Genomic DNA, 23,114 nt, shown 5'->3' with positions numbered 1-23,114 from the left:
TAATACCAACCTACCGCCACAAATATTATGTAATAGTAATTTATTAATTCTTCGTTGTATAGAAACATATGAGGCTGTCAGCAACAAGCGGCTCGCCGGGCAGCCCAGGGCGGCGGCCCCGGTCCGACAACAAGAAGTGCCGTAAGGTGTACGGCATGGACCAACGCGATCAATGGTGCACTCAATGCAAATGGAAGAAAGCGTGCACGCGCTTTAGCGACTAGCGGACGCGGCGATCGCTCGCGGTCCTCGCGAACGTAGCGACCACCAGCGCCGGCGCGCGTGCCATCATGTATCTCAAATGAACAGTAACTTAAGTATAATAAATTTTACTCACCCGAACTGATATTGAATTTTTAAGAACATTCACAGTGAAGAACTATTCCGAGTGCGGGTCGTGATTAGTAGTTTAAGGCAGATATAAATAATATGAATTAAGTTTCTATTTAATTTAAGCAGAGAATGAAATTATTAATATATTGGATATATGAATATGGATAAATCAAAGGAGACATATTTTTCCCTCTATTTGTGGCTCGTGTTTTAACTGCATATTGACATTGCCCACGTATTTTTGTAGAGCAGTAAATTCGCCTTTACTGTGACATGCATATAGAATTTGTGTGTCGCTCTCAGTCGCAGACTGTGGATATTAGCCCTAAGAATAGTTTTAAGATTGACTGACTTGTGGATGCAGTGTGATAACAATTGTTATGTGGTTCTGTTCGTTGAAATCAAAGTTACGTATAATATATTCAAATTATGTGATTGTTTGCCATTTCTAATTTATCTTAGACTATTTAACAAATATAAATTGTTTTCGTTTTAACATCCATTGTGAATGGATATATGAGGTATATTTGAAAGTTCATAAACATCAGAAAATCAGTGATAGTATTCATGAAAGTAAATTGTTTTCTCCAAAGAACACCCGGATCGAAATATAAATAAACATTATGAACTTTTCATTAAGTCGATTACATCCTTACGTTAAGTAGATTGAGCGCAAGGTTTATTTCAACCGACCTTTGACTTATTTTAGAAAATTATTTATTTTCTTGAGGACTATGACTGGATGTCTGATTACCTTTCTGTTATACCCTCTCTATATAATATTTCGATTACAAAATTATTCATATCTTTTAAATACAAATTTATTTTTATACCAAACTACATTGATACAATAAAATCAATTTAAATTAAAATATATTTTTATAAAATAACTTATATTTTTGGTACCATACATTGACACCACTATTAGGAATCTTTATGACATATATAATATGTATATACTTATGAGTAATATATTTGCGAATATATAATACTCCTTGGCTTTTTTCAACATTAACATTTCATGTAGACAAAATACTGCGTAGGGCGTCAGTAAATTCCGTCCACATTTTCGAATGTGTTTACTTCTACAGTATGTACAGTGTCAGGTAACAATGTTTTCACACTGTTCACTAACGAACGTGTATGCTCGCGCATGCCGTTCTAAATTCGACTCGGTGCAAATTCCAGTCGGTGAAAATTCGATGATGTTCATCATGGATTATAATGTACATTGACTGAATTCTTAGATAATAATATAACAAAACTAAACGATACCTTTATGAAATTAGTTTCGTAAGTTATCTCAGATTCGACGAAAAGACTACAAAACATGTTTAGAGTTAAATTTTTATGAACATATCTGTTTCGTATACAAAGGTGGTCCTACCAGAATAAGGAGACAATACTCAGCGTCGATCGCGCAGCGTGCCTTGGCGCAGTGGTGCGGTATGATTAATATAGGGTGGCCATTAGACAGTAGGTTTCGCGTCAGTTACGAATTCCAAATATCATAAAATGCTTCCATCAGTACAGTTGGGTCAATTCCAAAAGTGACGACAAACCTAATGTCTAATTGACGCTTAAAACAAGCCACTGATTTATCAGTCGGTAACTGCAACACGCACCGCGCCACACCAACTGCGCAAATACTTACGAGAACTGCGAATGTGAGACTGAGGCAGAACGCATTCACTGAGGATGAGATACCACTAAAGAATCTTCCTTGCTTGTATCGTGCTAATAAACTTACTGTGTAACTGGCTTGTTGGCTGAATAAAGATCAATATCGAATTCATCCAAATATGTCTTTACACGTTCGTTTAGCGTTTATAAATAAGGGAGGTTAGTGAGTGAGGTGGCAACATGGACAAGAGATGCTGTGATAAAAATATATCCAGCTTATTGAAGATATGGATAAGTAATGATTGCGTTTTTGATATTACACTGCAACATTTGTAATATCAGTAAATAATAACGCACATCATTACGAATACAAGGCAGTCTTGATGACCCTAATGACATGAAAAATGTGATAGAAACAAAAGGAAGTCATATGCGGGAAAACGAGTGGAGGCGAGCTGCAATATTATTTTTAAGTATTATTATTATATGAAAATTGTAAATACTAATTATATTGTTGCGTGAATATATTCTATAGTAATGTATTCAAAAATTAAAAGCAATCTTCGGATGTGTACATAAATATTATTAATATTGTTACTTAAATAATGTGATCGTTTCAAATCGAACATTTTTGTACGGTGACATAGTAACGTGTTTTAATTAAGTACTGTACTTGCAATAAGATCCGTGAGTTACTTTCATGGCGCGGTATTTATGATTCACTAGTTACCAAGGTTCGTTGCTTATGTAATGAATTATACAATTACTTAAGTACCCAACGGGTAAAAAATTTAAAACTTATAAATCTACAGGTAAGTAGGTACCTGAGGTAATTTATCAAATAAGTTTAACTTGTGCCAATTGTGGAACAACCGAACAACCAAAACAGTACCATAGTAATATAATCCTCAAGATATTACACTGTTATTGAGATTTACAACGGCATTTACACTAGACAATGTGTATTTATGCTTACTCGTTTACTTGGTGCTGAAATATAATATGAACGCACATTGTAATGCCTGTGCACCAGTGTAGAGTACGCGCGGTTTATTATTCACCGATATTATCCTCATAAATTCTTGTTAAACTATCAAAAATATGTTATCTATTTCAAGCATTATACACTCTTATAATATATGAAATTAACATGAACAAATCCATAAGAACTAACAACGGTTCTAGAATAGTGTGGAAATTTCTCTAATTAATTACAAAATAAACTATATATGTATAATAATAAATTTGAAATGAAATGCCACCTGGATTTACTATGTTTCAAAATAATTTGCATAACAAACATATACGTACCTATTGGTTAGACTTATCTGAACGTAGATCTCACTCGTTTCGAAATGTGTACTAGATCTGATTAATCCGCGTTATTTTGAAATTACAACACTTATTTTAAATTATAAAAATTTCTTGCCAAACATTTAGTAAATTCATTACAGGGTGAGGTGTATATTTTCACCAATGATTTTATTGGCATTGGCGACAGAACGTGCTGACACAATTTAATATTTACGTAACGTACCTGCGATTATTACCAAATATACATTTTCATTGCAATAATGGTTGTGATACACATCATGGCGTTTACATTTAATCGAAACAATATATTTTTGTTCAAAGCAACGAAACATCGCGCTCCCTAAACCAAATGATCACCTTAGATATAGGCATAAAACAACTCAGCTAGCGTTTCGACAACTGCCATAGGTACTATAAGGATCTAGGTGTAACTGCGGCTTAAGTTATAATAATTAATAAACTAGTTTTAAGTTTATTTTAAGTTGAAGTCATAATAATAGTATTTAAAAATTAGGTACATTACAATAAACTTGTATTAACGTCTGCAGTGCAATACAACGTCACTGCCTTTTCTGATAAAGAATTACTTATATGAAAAACTATTTTTGAGAGTGGAATTAACAAACCGTTTATTTTTCACATTTTCAATACTAGTGAAACGTTAAAAAAAAATATTTTCAGAAATCTCTATGATTTTAATATATTTTTAAATTAGGTAGGTACTCTATAATTTACCGTTGCATGAGAACACTCCATAATTTCTGTCATAGGAATTAATGATTTATACCAAATACGGTAATACTCACTAAAAAAATAACATTGATTTTTATACTCGTTTCTAAGTACCTACTATATTATTGATAACAATGTGCCGAATTCATCATGACGTTCTTACAACAAATAGTTCATTTCAGTTACATATCGTCGTAGACATCAGCTAAATAGAAAATGTAAGCTACTGCGTCGCAAAGTAGCATGCTAGTTTCATAAATACCGATCTCAATTTATATTCGAAGCTATTAGATTTTTCTATACATATTATTATTGCATAGACGGTTTCTTATTTTATGTAATTTATATTAGGACATAGTTGAATTTTTATTATTTTAATATAAAGACATTTTATTTTTAATAAGCCATTTGTAAATATTGTTTACGTATTAATTCATTTAGCCAAAATTTTGCTCAATTTTGTATGCACTCAACACCAAAGTCATAATAATATATTTAACAAAATTTAAAAACATATCAGTACAAACGAGCATAATTCTGACAACACACTACACTAACTTTAAATATATTTTAGCCTACGATTGAAAATTAATATCACAAAGTTATTATATCATTTTTTTCCTTTCTAACATTTCAAATCATTACGAAATCGGCATTCGTCTCCGTAAAATATCTTCTCCATAATCGTGCACATGATGCGAAAAAAAATGGAGCCTGAGGAGCTGGGACGATCTGATATTGGGCGCTAGTCGAGCTCTAAGTCTTATTTCATAATATGATTTGTTTCAATTATCGCTGCTGGTATACGGTTTGATCCATTATTACGTTAATAAATAGAAAGTATTTTATTTTAAGATCACATCTCGTAATTTATTATTTAGTAAAATACAGTCGATTGCAGCCCTCTCGTATACCATTTGCCAGATACATACAAATGCCGAAAGAGTCTATAATGATAAGATAAAGGCAAACAATACATTATTAATTTGACGTTTGGTATACCCGAAATTGTGCTCGACTGTATATCGTAATTAATGTAGGCAATTTAAAGGCACGAAAGCCTCGTTTTGTACTTAGAATAAATAATGTAATACAATATTATGTTTCCCTCCCATATTTTTAAACATCACTTTGAATTATATCTTAAAATAAGTAAGTACCTACCGACCGACTCGCTAGTTTGGCACCATTTCAATTGTCCAATTTATCTATCTCTAAATGATAGATATATCAAATTGACAAAATCTAAAACTGTTTGCTAACTACGAGTAAATTTGTCAAAAGACTAGAGAGAAATAAGTGTTATTATTTGTACCATCTTATATCTCTGAGTTGTTGTGTATGTATGTAAATTGTGCCTATTTCGCTTCATAATTACTATCTGTATAAACAACCATAATGTAAATATGTAAATTCACATTCAATTATTAAGGTCTTTTCAAAGCTAGACATATGTACCGCCTGTATCACTTTATATACATGTAGCTATGTGTAACTTTACAACTACAGTATATGAAGAACACAATTTATTGAACAACAAAGTTTATACCACGTTGTAAGTTGTGTAGCATACCTATTTCATTAATATACCTATATAAAAATAAATCTACCTATCTTGTTATAAATTTGTGGACGTAGAGTCCCCCAAATCTCCTTCAATATTATACGTTAAAAATAATTTCAAAGTTATGGTTAGTAGTTACATATAAACTAGCGTGTATTTTCTCTATATTTATATATTATATAGATTTATAACATAATTTCGCTATACATATTTCTCAGGAAATGTAAAAATATTCTTATTTAAAAGTTTAGTTCTAATTTGTTCCGTTTATGTATTGGTTATTATTAATTTAATATTATTAATACCTATGTATTATTATGTAGTTAAAGACTAGAATTTCTGAAATATAGGTACCGTTAACTTATGTGGGCAATCATGATTTATGAAAATATGTCTCCTGCTTATAAATAATAAGTAGATCTCTCATTCACACATGGCCGTGAAGCACATTAAGTTGAAATTTTGAAGATGACATTTGTATTAATATTTAGATTATACCTACCCAATAATTTGAAATTAAATTTTTTGGGTAATTGTTGTAATTTATAATTAGGTACTTCATTTATTTTTAATACTTTCAAAATTGTGTACATAAATGGAATAAACAATGTGCTCACTCCGGAATGTGCAGTGTGGATTAAAAGGACCTTAAGGTTAAGTTTGTGTTTTGTTCATGTTATATATGTAAATTAAAGATTTTTTTTATAGGGTGTATCTGATATAAAAATCTATATTTCAACGATAGTATTTACGGTGTAGAACAACTTTCTTCAAAGTAGAATGTAACTTCAAAAATTCATCTGTCATATGAACAGACCACGTCATATTGAAAAGTTTAACATTATTTGAATACTTCGATGTAACCTCTTATAAAATTATGTTTTTTAGTTTATATAAATACTACCGTTGGATTTCGGATCATTGTATACTTTTTGTTGTACCCTATATAATTACATACATATACGGCATTTTCACCACCAACAGTAGCCTTAAGAGATGGTCATTTATATCACAAGTATGTACGTACTCGTATCTTATATTATGTGTTATTCTATGAAATTGAAGTTATAACTTTTCAAATATAATTTGAATAAAACGTGTCATAAGCGTATTCTATACCCCAAGCGCGTTGATGCGTTGTTAATAGTTACCAGTAGTTATAAGCTTGCTACCTCTGGCAACATGAATCAAAGGATGTTGTTGGAGATGTATTGACTCTATGTTTGGACAATTCCTTATTTAGTTGTCAATATCACAGCAGTTTTCACCAAAACTGTCAGCTCACGTGTACAATTTTCTTAAATAAGCCCAAGGCTCCCCCTTTTCATGATTAAATATACTTAATGCCGAATTAAAAAGTATAATTTATATTAAAAATGATATATAGTGGAAACTAGCTGGCAGTTATTCTACTGTGATATTAATAATTCTATTTATTATCTTTCATATACTTATTATTATTTATAAAATTAATGTTGAATGTGCGCGTGTTATATTTTAATGATATCGTGTTAGATTAGGAAATGTTATTTTATATTGTACCTAATGTGTAGGTCCAGAATGTGTTCCAAATTATTGATTTTATGAAGATAGATATTACAATTATTATATTATCTATTAAAATTAAAATGAAATGTTTATGTTGATGTGTTGAAATTGTAAACGTTTGAGAAATGTAATAATAACAGTTATTACAATTCAACGAAGCAGATAAAAAATATTATCATCACAAAATGAAGCAGCCTTATAGCGTAATCGAAATCTGAGCTCTCTATAATATTCTACGATAAATAATACATTATTATATGTAATGCATTTCATAGCGAACGAAATTTGACTGTGAAACCTAAAGTACCTTTTCAGTAAAAAACTAAATGTTATATACCGTATGAAATCTTTATGAGAAAATGTTATTATTTGACTATGTACTACTTCGAGTAGTGCTACTCTTTGCCTGATATATTATACCTCAATAAGTTTAGTATGGATTTTGTGTGTCTTAAAAAATATATTTCGATTTATTAGAATCACAGTAGCATTATTTTTCCATTCCTTCTCATAAATCTAATGTTGATAAATGTTGATCCTGCAAGAAATATAAGTTATATGAAAAAAAAAACAACTATCTAAGTAATATCTACTTTAAAACTACCTACAAATTTCAACAGGCAATTTTGCATAATATTATAAATAGTACAATAACCTGACAACTTTGTAAACAGGAATGAGAAGTGTTATAATGGAACAACTCTAGACCTAAAAGTAATTTATTTCAGATCGTGTTATTAATTGATATATATTTACAAATATAAACTTTAGATTTTATTATAACTTGTTTTAATACATCCTCAATACCTAGATATCATTCACTAATTACAAATTTGGAAAATAACTAGGTATTTATCCTTCAGGTGCTCTTGAGTAAACTATATAAATCAAGTTGTATGGATGACAGGACAAATACTTATTTAATGACCAGAGTATAATTTAAAACATAACAACTACTTATATAATGATGGTAAAATTATAGGACCAACGAGAGAGTTACTCTCATAACCAGGATCAAAATTTTTTAAATTAAACTAGTACTTCTGAATTAAAAAACTGTGGAAACCTCTTTGTTCGTTTCTTCGTTATAACATGGGAAAGTAATGAAAAAGTAATAAAAAATATATTTTTGACAGTTATTTATTCTAAACGAGATTAAACCCTATCGACTGTAAAAATATATATATTTATTATATATATATATATATATATATATATATATATATATATAATTTATATATATATATAATTTTTATATATAAATTTCATTAAAATATAAAATATAAAAATTAATTGATTATTCGTTTAATTATCGTGATGATATTTCAACTTTAATATCGGCGACATTTACATTTCAACCGCCCAGAGTTTAAAATAACCGCCTGTAAAATATACCTGTAGACTATGGATAAATAATTCTAATATTAAAATTAAAATTCTTCGATAATTTTTTCTAGTTTTAGTTTTTCTAGTGACGAGTATACATTTTTTTATCATTTTATTTGATTTAACTGATCTATAAATAAAATAGGATGATAAGACCGCCGACGCTTTTAGTATATAATACTAGCGGGAGGGTAACATATACAAATGATGTTTGACCAATTCGACCATCGAAAGGAATTTAAAAACTATAATATAATAGAACCACTACATAGACTCCATTGATATTCAAACCACAAATTTGCCTAAGATCAAGGAATTCCCTTTACCTATATTAAAAAAAAAATTGTCACTTATTACTGTCAAATAAACGTCAAGTTAATATTGATTGTCATTGTTTGCGAAACTTAGTTATTGATTTTGTCTCCCTCTTTTAAGGAAATAAATAATTCCTTCTTTGTGTAATAACACTAAAGGCTTTTTGTCTTCTTTAGTTATTAAATGGTAAATTATATGTGATTTACGTGAAGTAAAGAAACATAAACAAGCATGGGTGCTGTTTTAGGGCTTTGTTCAGCTGCACAGGTATGTCACAATCATTTTACTTTTATTACCTTTAGCATTAATATACGTACAATCGAAAATCTAAATATTACGTTCAGATTCTTAAAGCAAGAAATAAAGTATTGAAAATAGAATTGCATTAGTGAGTTTTGAAATAAATGTATCTACGTGTCTATTATGTTTATTCTACGTAAACCATAATACTTACATGTAAACAGCAAGTATGAGTAATCTATACAAATACTCTTTGGATTTTCTTAGTCAGTTTGCACAGTATTATGTACATAGTGATAACAGAAAGTAATAAAATTTATTTAACACTTAATTTTATATTTAATAACAAAAAAATATATTTAACAATAAAAAAGAAAAGCACTAAAATGGTGTCATTCACCTATACTAATTACTGAGTATAGATGTATAAACCTTTAGTACTATAGTCCACATTTAGAAATAGCAAGGTATAAAGGCTAACTTGAGTATCACAGTCTATTCTATACCGTCCATAGTGCTTTTCATAAAAAATAATTTTTATAAGCAAATGTTACACTATATCAAGTGTTTAAAGTAGGTCTACTCTTTTTATTTATTATTCACTAGCTGTTACTTAAAACTTTGTCTGTGTGATCAAGATATGTTCATTGATTGGAATAAAATGTAGCCTATAACCTTCTCCACCCCTTATATTATGTATATACTAAATTTCATAGTCATTGGTTAAATCATTAAGGTGCTAAGAGATAACAAACAAAGAAACAAACTTAGTTTCACATTTATGATATTTGTAAGGATTTAATTCTTTCTTTCAGTCAAAATATTTTTAGAAAAGTTCATTAAGAGCTTATAACAAATTTTATACAAAAAAAAACACCATCTAAACTATTTTATTCTATATTCATCAGAATACACAACCTTATGAATAAAAACTTAACATCTATTTTAACTACTAGATGAATTTGTCACTATCTTTAAAATTCACCACAAGACAAAATACTAAAATAAGTTTAAGAGATGTTTGACATTCTTCCAAAAAAAAAGGGAAAACTAAATTTATTTTTTTAATAGCACGAATTTAACTGTCTTTTTGTTACTAGTTGATTAAAAAATTAATTCTTTCATGTAAATCCCATCAAAAATAAAATAACACCTAAATATAATATACACCTATATATAATAAAATAATACCGTAATAAAATATAGTTACTCGTGTCAGTAATAATTTATAGTTTATTGTTTATAATTTAATTCTTTGCATACTGGTGAAAATTTCCATCATAACATTGAATGCCCAAAAATTATATAAAATAACAATTTCACTTTAAGTTGATCGTGTCTGAATACCTTTTTTTATGTCCATTGCAGAAAAAATCCATAGCTGTCAAATTTATTTTTTAACCATTTTTCCTTTAATTGTAATCATTAAGATTTCACCAATAAAAAAAATCATGCAAAGAAAGGTTAACATACATTGAAATTACAAATGAACTGAACATAAACTTTTTATTTTTATTTTATATATTATTATTTTAGTTTAAAAATATGTTGTTATAAATCTTGCAGCTAGCATGCTGTTGTGGCAGTGCAGCATGCTCCTTATGCTGTTCGGCATGTCCATCATGTGCCAACTCAACTTCGACCCGACTCATGTATGCTGTCATGCTACTACTGGTTATGATAGCTGCCTGCATCACGTTAGCACCTGGCTTGCAAAATGAATTGAAAAAAGTATGTATATCTAGTCTATTAAGTACTTGAATTTCAATAGTTTTACCTCCATAATGGAATAATAGGCACATTGTTTTATGAAAATTAAGACCCAAATTCTATTATTTACATTCAGACCAATTTAAGTAACAAACTTATCTAAATTGACTCATGTCTGGGTAATGTCCCCAGTCAGATGATCTAATTTTTCATAATATATGGTATCATTGCTTAAGGATCAAGCAATTGGTATGTTATTTACAAATATACAATGACAATATATTTTTTATATTACAGTGGATTTCATTTATTACGACCTTGGTTGTAGCGATCATTTGCCTATAGCGACGTTAAATCTAAGTCCCTTGAATTTAAAGCATACTTTAGTACAAAATTTATGTGGTTATAGCGACTTTGGATGTAACGCCGAGTTCGGGTATAACAACTGCTTTTAATGAACCATTTGTAACAAATTCCTAGAAATCCCATGCAGATGTTGCGACCAAAGTTGGCCGCTAAAGAGACACTAAGATTTCTTTCTTTTACAAACATTTCTAACTTTTTGTTTACATCCACACAGACGATTAGCAAGTATGGAGACCTTTACCTAGTGTTTATAGATATTAGCTAAGTAGTTAGGAAAGCATGTACGTTTTGGGGTTGAATTTATGGTTCAGTTATAAAGTGATATTCTAAGGAGCAACTGAGTTTAGTAAACTTTTGAATAAGTATGACTGCCTTGACGTACATTCACTGTTAAAGAAAAGACAAAAATCATTTCAAAATTGAAAATCGATGAAAACAATGTTGATTTATCCAAAGAAAAAACTATACATGTATACATGTCTGTATCTCTTTACTTTTGCTTATAACGACGAAAATAGAGTGGTCCCTTCATCGTCGTTATACCCGAAATCCACTGTATATACAAACAATATGTTATATAATACCTAGTGGATAGGATAGTTAGAAACAATTATTTGCTGTTATGAAATATATGATTTCTTTTTTTTGCCGAAAGTAATTTAACCCTACGACTTCCAGTGTGCAAACCTAGTACTGCTTCAATTAGGTTTATCGTAGTGGATGGGTTAATTAATTATTGTTTTGCCGTCGGCCAGAATATATTAATTACATATATAATTATATGTATATGTTATCTAGTACATTTATTTCCTTAACAATGATGATTCCATTATAGGTACCATTTTGTGAAAATTCAACAAGTGTACCAATACCAGGAGATCTAAAAGTGGACTGTAATAATGCTGTTGGTTATCTTGCTGTGTACAGGTAAAGTTAACAATAAATTGTTTAAGTTATTGGTCTAAATTAGTATTTAAGAACAATCTGTTTATATTTAATACTATATGAAGAAAACAATCTTGCAATACCCTTAAATTGCTATTAATACTTTTAAGAAATAATAATGATAATCAATTAATTCATATTACTAGCCATTTGTTATTCCCTGTTATTCCAATAAAGTCTTTAATAAAGATGCCAAGAAAACAATTTCTGCTTTATAATTTTATTATTTACAAATTAAACTTTACAACCAGAAATTGTAGGTCTGGAAAATAGTTCTTGAGAATTGACCCTTTTTCTTATTTTGATTACAGAATATGTTTTGCTGCCTGTCTGTTCTTCGTTCTCATGGCCTTAATTACAATTGGCGTAAAATCTTCCAAAGATCCACGAGCTGGGATACAAAATGGGTATGTTATATTTGTAATATGTTCATTGGATTTGAAAACAATAATTATAATTAAAAACAATAAGAGCAAGGATGAACTTGTCTTTAATATTTACAAATCAACAAATTTGACTCTAGCATAAAAAGTAAGTTGATGGAAGAAGGGCAACAGTAGTTTAAAAAAAAAAATTAAAGATGTGCAGTATTTATGGATATGATACTTCCATTGGAGCTGGTACTCTATGTGATAAATTTTTGATGGAAAGGTCAGGTGTAGATCTAATCTATAATGCTCTTTTCTTTCCAGATTTTGGGGTATTAAGTACCTATTGGTGATCGGTGGCATAATCGGTGCTTTTTTTATCCCTGAGGGACAATTTGCTTCAACTTGGATGGTATTCGGAATGATCGGAGGCTTCTGTTTTATTGTCATTCAGCTCATTTTAATTATAGACTTTGCACATACTTGGGCAGAGACTTGGGTCTGTAAGTACAAATTTATGTGTATTTTTGTAATTTTTTTGTATTGAACAGTGATTAGTTGTCAATGATATAGAGAATAAATAATTATGTTAATACTGTCCCTTGCTTGCAGCTTCGAACATATGAACATTTAAAAATCATATTTTAGTTTTCTGCGTTATAATGTGAATTGCTATGCAAAATTTTTTTCTTTTAGACCCACTAACTTAGGTTGTGCTTAATTTGTTAATCTATGTTAAATTATTAAGTAGATATAAAATGTAATATACATATGAAGTTCCTCATTTATATTATTTAATTTCAATCGTATATTTTATTTATTAATTATATATACAGCGAACTATGAGGAGAGCCAATCCCGTGGATGGTACGCGGCTTTACTCTGCGCCATGCTCACATGCTTCGCCCTCGCCCTCACCGGTGTTGTGCTGCTATATGTATTTTATACTAAAGTAAGTAATAATAATATTAAAAAATATTTATTAATCGATGAAGATTTAATGATTGTGATGTTTATGATTATTCATATCCATAATGAAATTAAATTAAATTTTAAATGGGGTTTCCAAGAAAAATAAACTAAACAGTTCTCTATAAACTACTGTGCTCTGGCACAAACAAACATATACAAACTGTGTAATGTTGATGTTTTTTTAAGAACATCATGGTCTTCATACTTGCTTCATTCATGAACTTTATCAAGTGATGGAAAAAATATTTAAAAGATCTCTGGCATGATGCATTCTTATATACTTGACAAAATACATATATTGTGTATACGTTGTAACAATCGAGCTGCCTCTGACTGCTCCATCAGATATTATAGTTGTAAGCATATTTATTGATATTTATTAATTTTATATTTCAGTCAAGTGGCTGCGATTTATCGAAGTTCTTCATCTCGTTTAACCTGATCCTAGTGCTGATAGCCAGCGGGATCTCTATCCTGCCCTCAGTGCAGGAACGCCAGCCGCGCTCCGGTCTGCTACAGTCTTCCGTTGTGTCCCTCTACGTCATATATCTAACTTGGTCAGCACTGACCAACGCGTCGGCAGCCTGCAACGGTATCACTGGTGGACAGGTAAGAACATCAGTGTAATCTTTTATTGTAATTGTTTTATAAGTTTTCTAATGAAATCTTTTAGAGAAAACTAAAAAAGATTATGTGTCTAACTTCACATTACAGTCGAAAATTTAATGTTCAGGGATTACGTGTGATTTGCGTTTTAAAATTGGCGCTATTTCTGCAGAAAATGTGCCATCTAACCTCTGATATCTATAAAATATAAAAATCAAAAGATATATTATCTAAATATATATATTTCATGTTTTCTTATAATTAAAAGTGTTCTATTCATTTATAAACAAGATTTTGAATAAAAACTTATTTAAAAAAGATAGACTACTTTTGTGTTTATAAATAACAAATAGTAATTTTACTAGTAATTAGGTTATATATTTCTAAATATAATATCTGTAATGTAATACGTAACTAATAAAAAATAAATTTGTTTTACATATGAATATTATTCATATTTTTATTATATATTCAACATTTCTATATATGCATGACCAGGAGAAAGAACCAACATATTGGGTATGTATATTGGGTTAATTTTAGATCTCCAATAATTGTTTACTTTGTATATTTTTATAACACTATACCACTTATTTATACAGCACTATTTATTTATGTTTAAAAACAAATCAACATTTATAATTCCTTATATTGTTATTATTATTTTTACTTTTTTCACACACATCTGCAAACTTATATTTTAATATTGAATAGAAATATTTTTGTTTTATCATGTGTTAATGTATACATAATTAGGTACATATAATAGTTTAATGTATGTATAGTATACATACATACAGAACAAAATATAGCTAAGATTTTATATGTTCCAAAATTAATATGGAATTAAATTATGTTATTTCTATAAAAAGCTAATAAACAGTCGGACAACTGATTGCAAAAACACCTTTGTTCAGATTGTTCAAAAGATCCTAAATAAAACTTTAAGTGAAGTAAGAATTCCAAGTAGTCAACATGCACGTAGAGGCTGTTGTTACAAGATTTCGCTATATCCGCACTCATAACTCATACACTCCCCTCCCCGCCACCACCACCACCACTCGATAACGAAGAAAGAATGTGAAAAAGATGCAATCAATGATTTTCCATCATTTCAGTTTTAAGGTTTTTAAATTTTATCATTTTTTGTGCAGTCATCGTTCGACAAGCAATCGATCATCGGACTGGTCATCTGGGCGTGCAGTGTGCTCTACTCCAGCATCCGTACCGCATCTTCCTCTTCTAAAATCACCATGTCTGAACATATTCTCGCCAAGGAAGGCAGCGGAGGTGAATTTTACATTTACTTATCTACTTGTAATCAAAATTAATTTATTTTTTACATAATATTAAGTAATCATGACACATATTGTAAATATGTGGACATATTTTGGTAAAAATATTTTTTAAACAAATAAACTAGCACAGTCCCTATTACTGTTGACCCTATATTATTAAATTCTCATAATTTTACACGAAAGCACTAAGAAGTCTTTATAACATCAAACTATTATAATGCTATGATAATATAGATTCGTTTCCCTTAAATAATACACTAACGCAAATATTGTACATTCCTTGCGGACAAAACGCGTGGCTGTGACGCGGCGTAAGGGCAAGGAGGGCTCATTGCTAACGAAGGTAATAAACTGTGATCCCACAAATACCTATTGATAAAAGAAAATCGTCCATACAGTACTCCCAAAATTCCACATTGGTGATGGTTTTGCTTCTTTCCATGATATAGAAAACTAAATTATACTTTGTATATACCATATACTACTTTTAATCTCAGCTATCAGCTTTATGTATGTATCACTCCATTCTTTTCCTTTACTTTTAACAGCTCGATTCCTTATTAATTTTATCTACACTGTTACAATTACAGCAATAACGCGCCCATATTATATTGAACCAAACATTAGATAATAAAAAGGATCAAAATAAGATGAGGCACGTTACATGTTACTTTTAAAAGCATTGAAATTTACATTAAAGCTATTAAAAATGAAATAAAAAAATCGCACCTCAGAAACTGTCATTTAAAATAACGAAAAAATATCTCGAAAAATTTTATAAAAGTGTAAGTACTATTTATAATAGGTGTATTTCGCGGATTCGCCCGTATGAAACACCATGTTACTGTTATTTGTATTCTGTATTCTAAGTTGGTTGCCTATCGGTGTATCAAATTTCATTCCAATCCGTTTCGAATTTATAATAGTAGTAGGAATATTATCCTACTACTATGAACCAATTATTACTACTACGAAATAACCCTATATTCATTCATATTTTTTTAAAACTAACTAAGAAAAAAGACATTAATGCAGTATAGCTAATTTGCATTTGTGGCATGCTCACTGAGCACAGGGTATGGTTCTATAGAAGGCGGCGACGGTGGTGAAGCAGGGCGCAGTGGTGACGAACCAAAAGTATTCGACAACGAGGGCGAAGGCGTCGCTTACTCCTGGACTTTCTTCCACGTGGTGTTCGCGCTGGCTACGCTTTACATTATGATGACGCTCACCAATTGGTACAAGTGAGTATTTATGTAATATTGTTTGATAATTTAAAGCACCCACAATGACCAGAAGAAATTATGTACATTGTCACCTCTATATTATGAACGTAATAATAATCGCAACTGTTATTATAAATTACGACCCATTTCGTAGTACAAACTAATGTGAAAATCGGTAGAGGTGTCAAACTGCTTTTCCTTTAAATCAAATGGAAGATGTAAATAGAAAATAGACTATAACTACATTACTAACATCAGTAACTGCATTTAATTAAAAAGCTCTGTACACACAACGAATTTTAAGACGAATTATACATTTTGTTTGTGAAAAAAAAATTAATATCTAAACACTGAACTTAGCTATAATAACCTTTCATAAACAATTCTGAATACATTACAGTATTATCACAATTGTGATAAAAATCATTACCTTCTAAAATTTGTCCAATAAATGTTGCCGGCGTATGATTTAGTTCATAAGCAAAGGTAATAATATCAGGTAATAAATAACATACACAAGATTTCATAGCACCTCAAGAACTTGACCAATTACTAAAATTTGGTATACATATTGTATGGACGCCATAGACTACTTTTTATCTCGGTCAGTAAACATATGCTGATCTCACAAACGAAGTCACGGATAAAAGCTAGTTAATAATAAAAGTAAAAACAAACGAGATATTTATGAAACTTTTCTTACACACGTTTCTTTCTCGACATTAACAGTTAATTCTTGTTATCCGTACCTAACATGAATACCGAATCTGATTTTTAGATTACCGTTTTAACTTTTTTTAATTCATATTGTTCAGTAATTATAAAAATAAAATGATATTTCCACAGCCCACGCTCGGAACTATCGAAGGAGAACATGGCATCGATGTGGATAAAGATTACCTCGTCGTGGCTTTGTGTGGGTCTTTATATCTGGACCTTGGTAGCGCCTGCACTCTTCCCCAACCGTGAATTTAATTAGTTTTTATTTTTTTAACAAATTTAACCCTTTCATAATTATGTCAGGTCTTGTAGTGCGACATTGATTTAAATAGATCTCATGAAATAAATCTATACAACAATAAATTATAACGTATTTTCCCCATGATCAAATAAATAGTTAAACATCTGTCACACAATCCACTGTTTCGTAAGTAGTAATGTAACACCTTATATTTTAATGTAATAACTACCGATTTAACTTACATGTAATTTGGTCGAAAGACTTGACTAGTCTCGGGACCATTCGAGACCCTTTATCTTGAGCGGCGAGACTACGGAGCCCAACTGTTCATACCCGAAGATGTTACGATGCCGAAAATGCCTACAGCTCGCGCTCAACGGGCCGATGTGCGCAGTCAGGCTCACGCTCGTGTCACAGCCGATTAAGATTAAGGGTAATGAATGGTCCTGAAACTAGTTGAACTTTCTTAACCAAATTGCACGTAAGTTAAAACGGTAGTTATTGTATTAAAATGTAATTTATGTGTTTGTATTTACGAAGAATTTTAGAAAGTACATTTTATATTACTAAAATTATAAATGTAAGTGAATTATTTCTTTTGTATTAGATATATGTGTAGATAAATACTGGGTAGAACAGAACAACATACCTATAAATTTAGACGTCTAGTATGTAGAAGCGTCTTTTTTTAATTGTACAAAAGTCGATTGCTTGGATACCTCTGTCCCATTCGTGTTTCAACCGTGAAGCAATTGTGTTTGCATAGCTGTTTCGGTTTGAAGGGTGGGATATGGGGTGAATTTACTGGGTACAGAGGAATAACACCCGAGTCCTCAGGAATAGCAACGCATGGGGGGGGGGTATCATGGGCGAAACAGTATAGTCTGTTATGTCCATGGTACTGCTCATGTCTGTAGGTGACGGTTACCACTTTCCATCAGGTGTGCCGTCAGCTTGTTTGCCATTCTAAGTTGTATTAAAAAAAAAACTGGTAAATTTTTGATGTCTAAAAAATTAGCTGAGCTAATATCACACAGAAACTAGATATTTTCTGAAGTAATGCAATACTCAAAATTAATTTAATTTCGGTAAATTCGTGTTCTTTTCTATGCAGTATAATATAGTAGATCATTATGTGATAATGTATATACAAATTTTAATCCTACATATTAACATGTTCCCTGTCAATTTGCCGTTGTACTAATAATACGCAAAATCCAATAATAAATTTGTTACCGTAATCACATAATATTTACTTTTTTTTTTTTTCAAAATTACTAGTCTCATTTGGATAATATTATGTCCATAAATAAAGACTAGTACCTGACATTCTTTTTCTACAGTTATATCGAATGTGTGAACGTAAGTCAATTATATATTCAATATATTTTTATAAAAAAAAAAAAAACACTTCATGTGTTTTAACTCAAAACTAAAGCCGAAATCCTAAAAATTCGATGTACTTGTTAGTTTATAACCTTGCATTGTGGACAGAGAACATGTTATTATTTACTATCGTCTTAAGCTGTATGTTGTTAATTTGCAAAATTGTTTCATCTGTAATTTTAAACTGTGTATAAGTAATCAATAAATACATACAAAGCCAGTGGTCTTTTAATCTCTTTCAGAAAAATCTTTCATTCTGCATAAGGTAAAAGAGTAAAGTAGGTATTAATTAATAGAAAATATCAAAATATTGATAAATTTATTTTTTAATGTCTATTCTTATGAGATCTTTATCTTTGTTTACATCATATTTTATAAGCAATGCATATTTCTTTAATAGTTTTCTCCAGTAACATTTTACATCTTTGTCAGTCAAATGGTCCCAGATATGTTGAAATCCTCTATCAGCGATTTCTTTAGCCAATGAATCGTTTTCCTTAAAAAATTCAATGTATTTTTTTATTTCATCTGCTTTGGCTGTAGGACTAATAGGGACGTAATGAACCCAAGGCCTCAATGAAGGATAAAAAAATTCAAGCCATGAATTGCCAACATGAAATACAAGAGACTTGCATAAGAATAAATGTTTAAATCGAAAGCTGGCAGCAACTCCTCTATAGTTGAACAGATACTTGTATTTACAGTGCTCTTCAAACGATACCTCAGATGCTGGAGGGGCGTATAGTGTGTCCTGAAAATATACATAAATTATAAATAAATGCATTCATACTAAGATTTGACATGTAACCATTAAAGATAGCATATTTTAAACACTGCTTATTTTAATAGATAGATATATTAAATCACTATATAAGTAATCAAATACATTTGTTATTTAATTAACACACTTTTCAAAGGGATGGATGGCCAGCAGCGTTAAAACCTCTTATCACCAAAGCTTAACTGCGGTTGCCGACCCCCCTTAATAGGGAAGGCAGCAGTAGCAGCAGTTGACAATGGACAAGTAACGGCTAATATGATGAAGGTGATGATGATGATGATGATGATTTCTTATTTATTATTAATGAATTAATATATATATATGATTGCTGGAAGAGAACTTACAGAGTTAAGCTCGCCTATTGTACATCTTTATTTAATATATGTTTGTAATTTTTTGTGTACAATAAAGTATAAATAAATAAATATATATGTTCATCGTAAAACTATGTTTTTATTTTGCTGTTATTTAAAATTACATAGGATCAAATAATACATATAAAAATATTGTATGTTTTAATATGTCGGCAATAAATGTTTTTTTTTCTTTCTTTCTTTCTAATCTATGTAATTCTCTGACAATTCACATTATGTAATATTTTTGGCGACTTGCATTACAATGAACCAATAAGAGTTAAAATTACCGCATCTGACTTCCAAGCTTGATTCTTTGTGTATTTTGCATCAACAAGATCAGGATCTGAGCGAGACAGTAATATCAAAGCATCTCGTTCTTCATTTGTTCTAGAACCACGAAAAAATGCGATTTCTTCCTTTTTATCCCAGGTCCATCTAATAATATTAAACAAAAATAAGAAATTTGTTAGTCATAGCTACCTGTTAGGTTTGACTAATTGATATATTGATAGTTTAAGAATATGGTTATACTATAACTCGTTGACCTTTTTTTTATACCACTGAGGTGACAAACAAGCATACGGCCCACCTGATGGTAAGAGTATATAGTAGTAAGACCTTTATAACATAGCAGTAGGACGAGAAAGGCGATTGTTAGTAATGGGATCTAACGATACCATTGCTAAACATATACCTTATCAAGTCGACCTCCATGCGGTTTGCCCTGGTAATCATTGTGTTTAATTCTTGTGAAATTCGTCACAATAGACTAACTGACTTGATTTCATCCCCACCTATCATCTCTCACTAGTGCCCACCAATAAATACCGATTATGAAGGGGGAAGAAGGTGTTGACATTCCATTATCACCCATTAAAAAAAAACATTGCTTTGCATGATGAGGTCAAGGTTTGATTCTCAATTGAGGCCATTTAGAAAATGAACATATCTAAATTAATTTGGTCTTCTAGATTAAGCAATCAGATTTTCATTGCCTGGTTCTTCGTATCTGAGCTTGAGAAGGCAATTGTAATGATTTATCTAGCTCTTATATCTTTTAATTACAAAAAAACAGATCTTCAGAAGGTTAGTTACATAAAGATCCTTGTACTATATACTACTTGTATACTTGTTGCAAGCAACAAATGCAATGGCCTTTTTTTTTAATATGAAAAATAATAAATAGAATAGGTATCACACAAATGTTTATTTTATTAGAAGAAATAATACAGAGTATTATTAAATTTTATGGTATAACAATAACCTAAATTATATTGTCACTCACTTATCTGCAGCAGAAGAAATTGACACTCTGTGCTTGTCCCAACGCCCAATACCCGTTGGATACAGTGAAATAGCTGGCCCACCTTCCCAAAAGCTCCATGCTGGATACATAATATCATAATAATCATTTGTCTGAAATATACAACTTTTTATTAATACAAACCACTGAATTAAAGTTATTATTTTTAAAACTTATGTTCATTTTAACAGTGAGTTTGTTAATTTCCCATTATATATGTATATAGACATTCAGCTAAAGCTGGAAATAAACACACACAGGCCACTATACTACAATGGTTAAAACAATTAGAAGAAAGTATTAAAAATAGAAGAAACAAAAGGGTTATTTTTGTTTTTTGCACTGAAACCTATACAAGTATACAATGATTCTAATCAACATAATCATTTACTATGTTTGTATCATATCTGTTTATTCTTTTATAAAAAAAAGACATTACCATAATCATATCAGCCCTTAACGGCCCACTGCTAAACATAGGCTTCGCCCATAAAGGGATTTGTTTCTTTTATTATAATCCTTACTAATAATATAAATGTGAAAGTGAGTTTGTTTGTTAACTTATAGGGCCTTAATGGATCACTATGAAATTTGACAACTTTTTATCCTGGTCAATAAACATATCATAGTTTTGCATACAAAGTAAAAGCTAGTATATCATAAAATGTAAAGAAAAATATGATTTACCTTACTGAAAGAAAAAACAGGAGCTTTCCGATTGCCCCAAGCATGATTGACTTGGGGCCAGTCTCTAGTATTAACTATAAATTCTAAATTGGGTAATTTTGGTGCCACTGCTCCTAGGTAGTGTTCAACACCAGCACATCGGGCTGGAAAATGACACTCTTTCTCCCTGTATAATTCACCTTTTATTATCTGCAAATTAAGCACATTATTCTGATAACATATCTGAATTGCTTATAGACCCCAAGATTTCTACTTTATCACATAAAATTATTGCAAATTTAGACCAAACCTGATATTTTGTCCCTTTTGAACGAGCTAAAGTAAACAGTTCCTTTGTTATTCCATCTTGATATGGGTTAAGATCATGTTCAATGACTGCCTTGTGGCAGCTGCAATTAGTTTTTTCACATGGTATATATTTGTTGATTGCCATCTGTATTTCTTTATTTATCTTTGAAGTCCATTCATTGATATCTAAAACAAGAGTTAACAAAATTTTAATCAAGATGAGTTTATCTATTGAACTAAGTAGATAATTACAGTTACATACTTTTACTGTACTTATTGTGTGTTTCATTGCAAATATTATCACTAGAACAGGTTTCCTCATTTTGATTTGACTGATATGAATTCACAATATTTAGAAAAAACAAGAAATATAAGAATGTATACATTTATGCAAACTTCCTAAATTTACTTTTTCTCAATTACTTAACCGTTTTATTTTTTATATCGAATTAAATCACAAATAAACTTATATAAATGTAATATTTACAATATCAATCTAAAATAATTTCTCATTTAGAATATATAAGTATTATTTATTTTTAATTTTTGTTTACATGACAGAAAAATAATAAGCACTTATCTAAACTAACTTTGACAAAGAATATATAACCACAGATTACAGAGTCTATGTCTAAAGGTATATAACCGTCTAAAGGTATGGTTTTATATTATCTGTGGTAAAGGTATATTATCTATCTAAAAACAAGAAATTACATAGAAGGAATGTCAAATGGAAAAAGCGCGGGAAACGTTTAAAAAAGCGGGAGTGTTTTTTGATCTTCTTTAAATTAATTTTATTTTTAATT

The 23,114-nt window shown here is 30.1% G+C and overlaps 3 protein-coding genes across 7 annotated transcripts in view; 2 read left to right on the top strand and 1 right to left on the bottom strand.

Annotated features, from left to right (window-relative positions):
• LOC113522930 (zinc finger protein 395) overlaps positions 1-7,891 on the top strand; it is a 69,624-nt gene extending 61,733 nt beyond the window's left edge. Inside the window, exon 8 of the mRNA XM_026908776.3 lies at positions 63-7,891. Within this exon, the coding sequence (XP_026764577.1) occupies positions 63-224 (162 nt within the window). The 3' untranslated portion in view covers positions 225-7,891. The remainder of the gene's footprint in view (positions 1-62) is intronic.
• A 985-nt stretch (positions 7,892-8,876) lies between these two features.
• LOC113522651 (probable serine incorporator) lies at positions 8,877-19,113 on the top strand. Of its 4 annotated transcripts, XM_031913789.2 has the most exons (12): positions 8,877-9,082; positions 10,622-10,786; positions 11,967-12,058; positions 12,388-12,483; positions 12,769-12,947; positions 13,281-13,396; positions 13,813-14,025; positions 14,521-14,541; positions 15,177-15,312; positions 15,637-15,663; positions 16,411-16,564; positions 17,393-19,113. In XM_031913789.2, the coding sequence occupies exons 1-12, from the start codon at positions 9,047-9,049 to the stop codon at positions 17,523-17,525; spliced, it is 1,368 nt and encodes a 455-aa protein (XP_031769649.1). In that variant the 5' UTR covers positions 8,877-9,046; the 3' UTR covers positions 17,526-19,113. The 4 variants fall into 4 exon arrangements, with proteins under 4 accessions (XP_031769649.1, XP_031769651.1, XP_031769650.1 ...); XM_031913791.2 differs by lacking the exon at positions 15,637-15,663; XM_031913790.2 differs by lacking the exon at positions 15,637-15,663 and having other exon boundaries at positions 16,396-16,564.
• An 82-nt stretch (positions 19,114-19,195) lies between these two features.
• On the bottom strand, positions 19,196-22,909 carry LOC113522547 (O-glucosyltransferase rumi homolog). 2 transcript variants are annotated; one of them, XM_026908272.3, is made up of 6 exons: positions 22,571-22,909; positions 22,310-22,494; positions 22,021-22,209; positions 21,316-21,446; positions 20,318-20,465; positions 19,196-19,644 (listed from the first exon to the last, which is right to left on the bottom strand). In XM_026908272.3, exons 1-6 carry the CDS (start codon positions 22,692-22,694, stop codon positions 19,213-19,215), a joined length of 1,209 nt encoding a protein of 402 aa, XP_026764073.2. In that variant the 5' UTR covers positions 22,695-22,909; the 3' UTR covers positions 19,196-19,212. The 2 variants fall into 2 exon arrangements, with proteins under 2 accessions (XP_026764073.2, XP_031769652.2); XM_031913792.2 differs by having other exon boundaries at positions 22,796-22,909.
• Positions 22,910-23,114: the final 205 nt, after the last annotated feature.

This window comes from Galleria mellonella, unplaced genomic scaffold, assembly GCF_026898425.1.
Source record: "Galleria mellonella isolate WM207_F2 unplaced genomic scaffold, CSIRO_AGI_GalMel_v1 utg38, whole genome shotgun sequence".
NCBI classification, from domain to species: domain Eukaryota; kingdom Metazoa; phylum Arthropoda; class Insecta; order Lepidoptera; family Pyralidae; genus Galleria; species Galleria mellonella.
This window is presented reverse-complemented; position numbering and strand designations above follow the sequence as displayed.

What these genes read in the sequence shown, in the direction of transcription:
- LOC113522651 (XM_031913789.2), top strand. Translation starts at nt 9,047, where the DNA reads ATGGGTGCTGTTTTAGGGCTTTGTTCAGCTGCACAG. An exon ending in TATATGTATTTTATACTAAA is followed by an intron (nt 13,397 to 13,812) that starts GTAAGTAATAAT and finishes TTTATATTTCAG; the next exon opens with TCAAGTGGCTGCGATTTATC. An exon ending in AGGGCTCATTGCTAACGAAG is followed by an intron (nt 15,664 to 16,410) that starts GTAATAAACTGT and finishes ATGGTTCTATAG; the next exon opens with AAGGCGGCGACGGTGGTGAA.
- LOC113522547 (XM_026908272.3), bottom strand. Translation starts at nt 22,694, where the DNA reads ATGTATACATTCTTATATTTCTTGTTTTTTCTAAATATTGTGAATTCA. An exon ending in ACACAATAAGTACAGTAAAA is followed by an intron (nt 22,495 to 22,570) that starts GTATGTAACTGT and finishes CTCTTGTTTTAG; the next exon opens with ATATCAATGAATGGACTTCA. An exon ending in CTGTTTTTTCTTTCAGTAAG is followed by an intron (nt 21,447 to 22,020) that starts GTAAATCATATT and finishes TGTATATTTCAG; the next exon opens with ACAAATGATTATTATGATAT.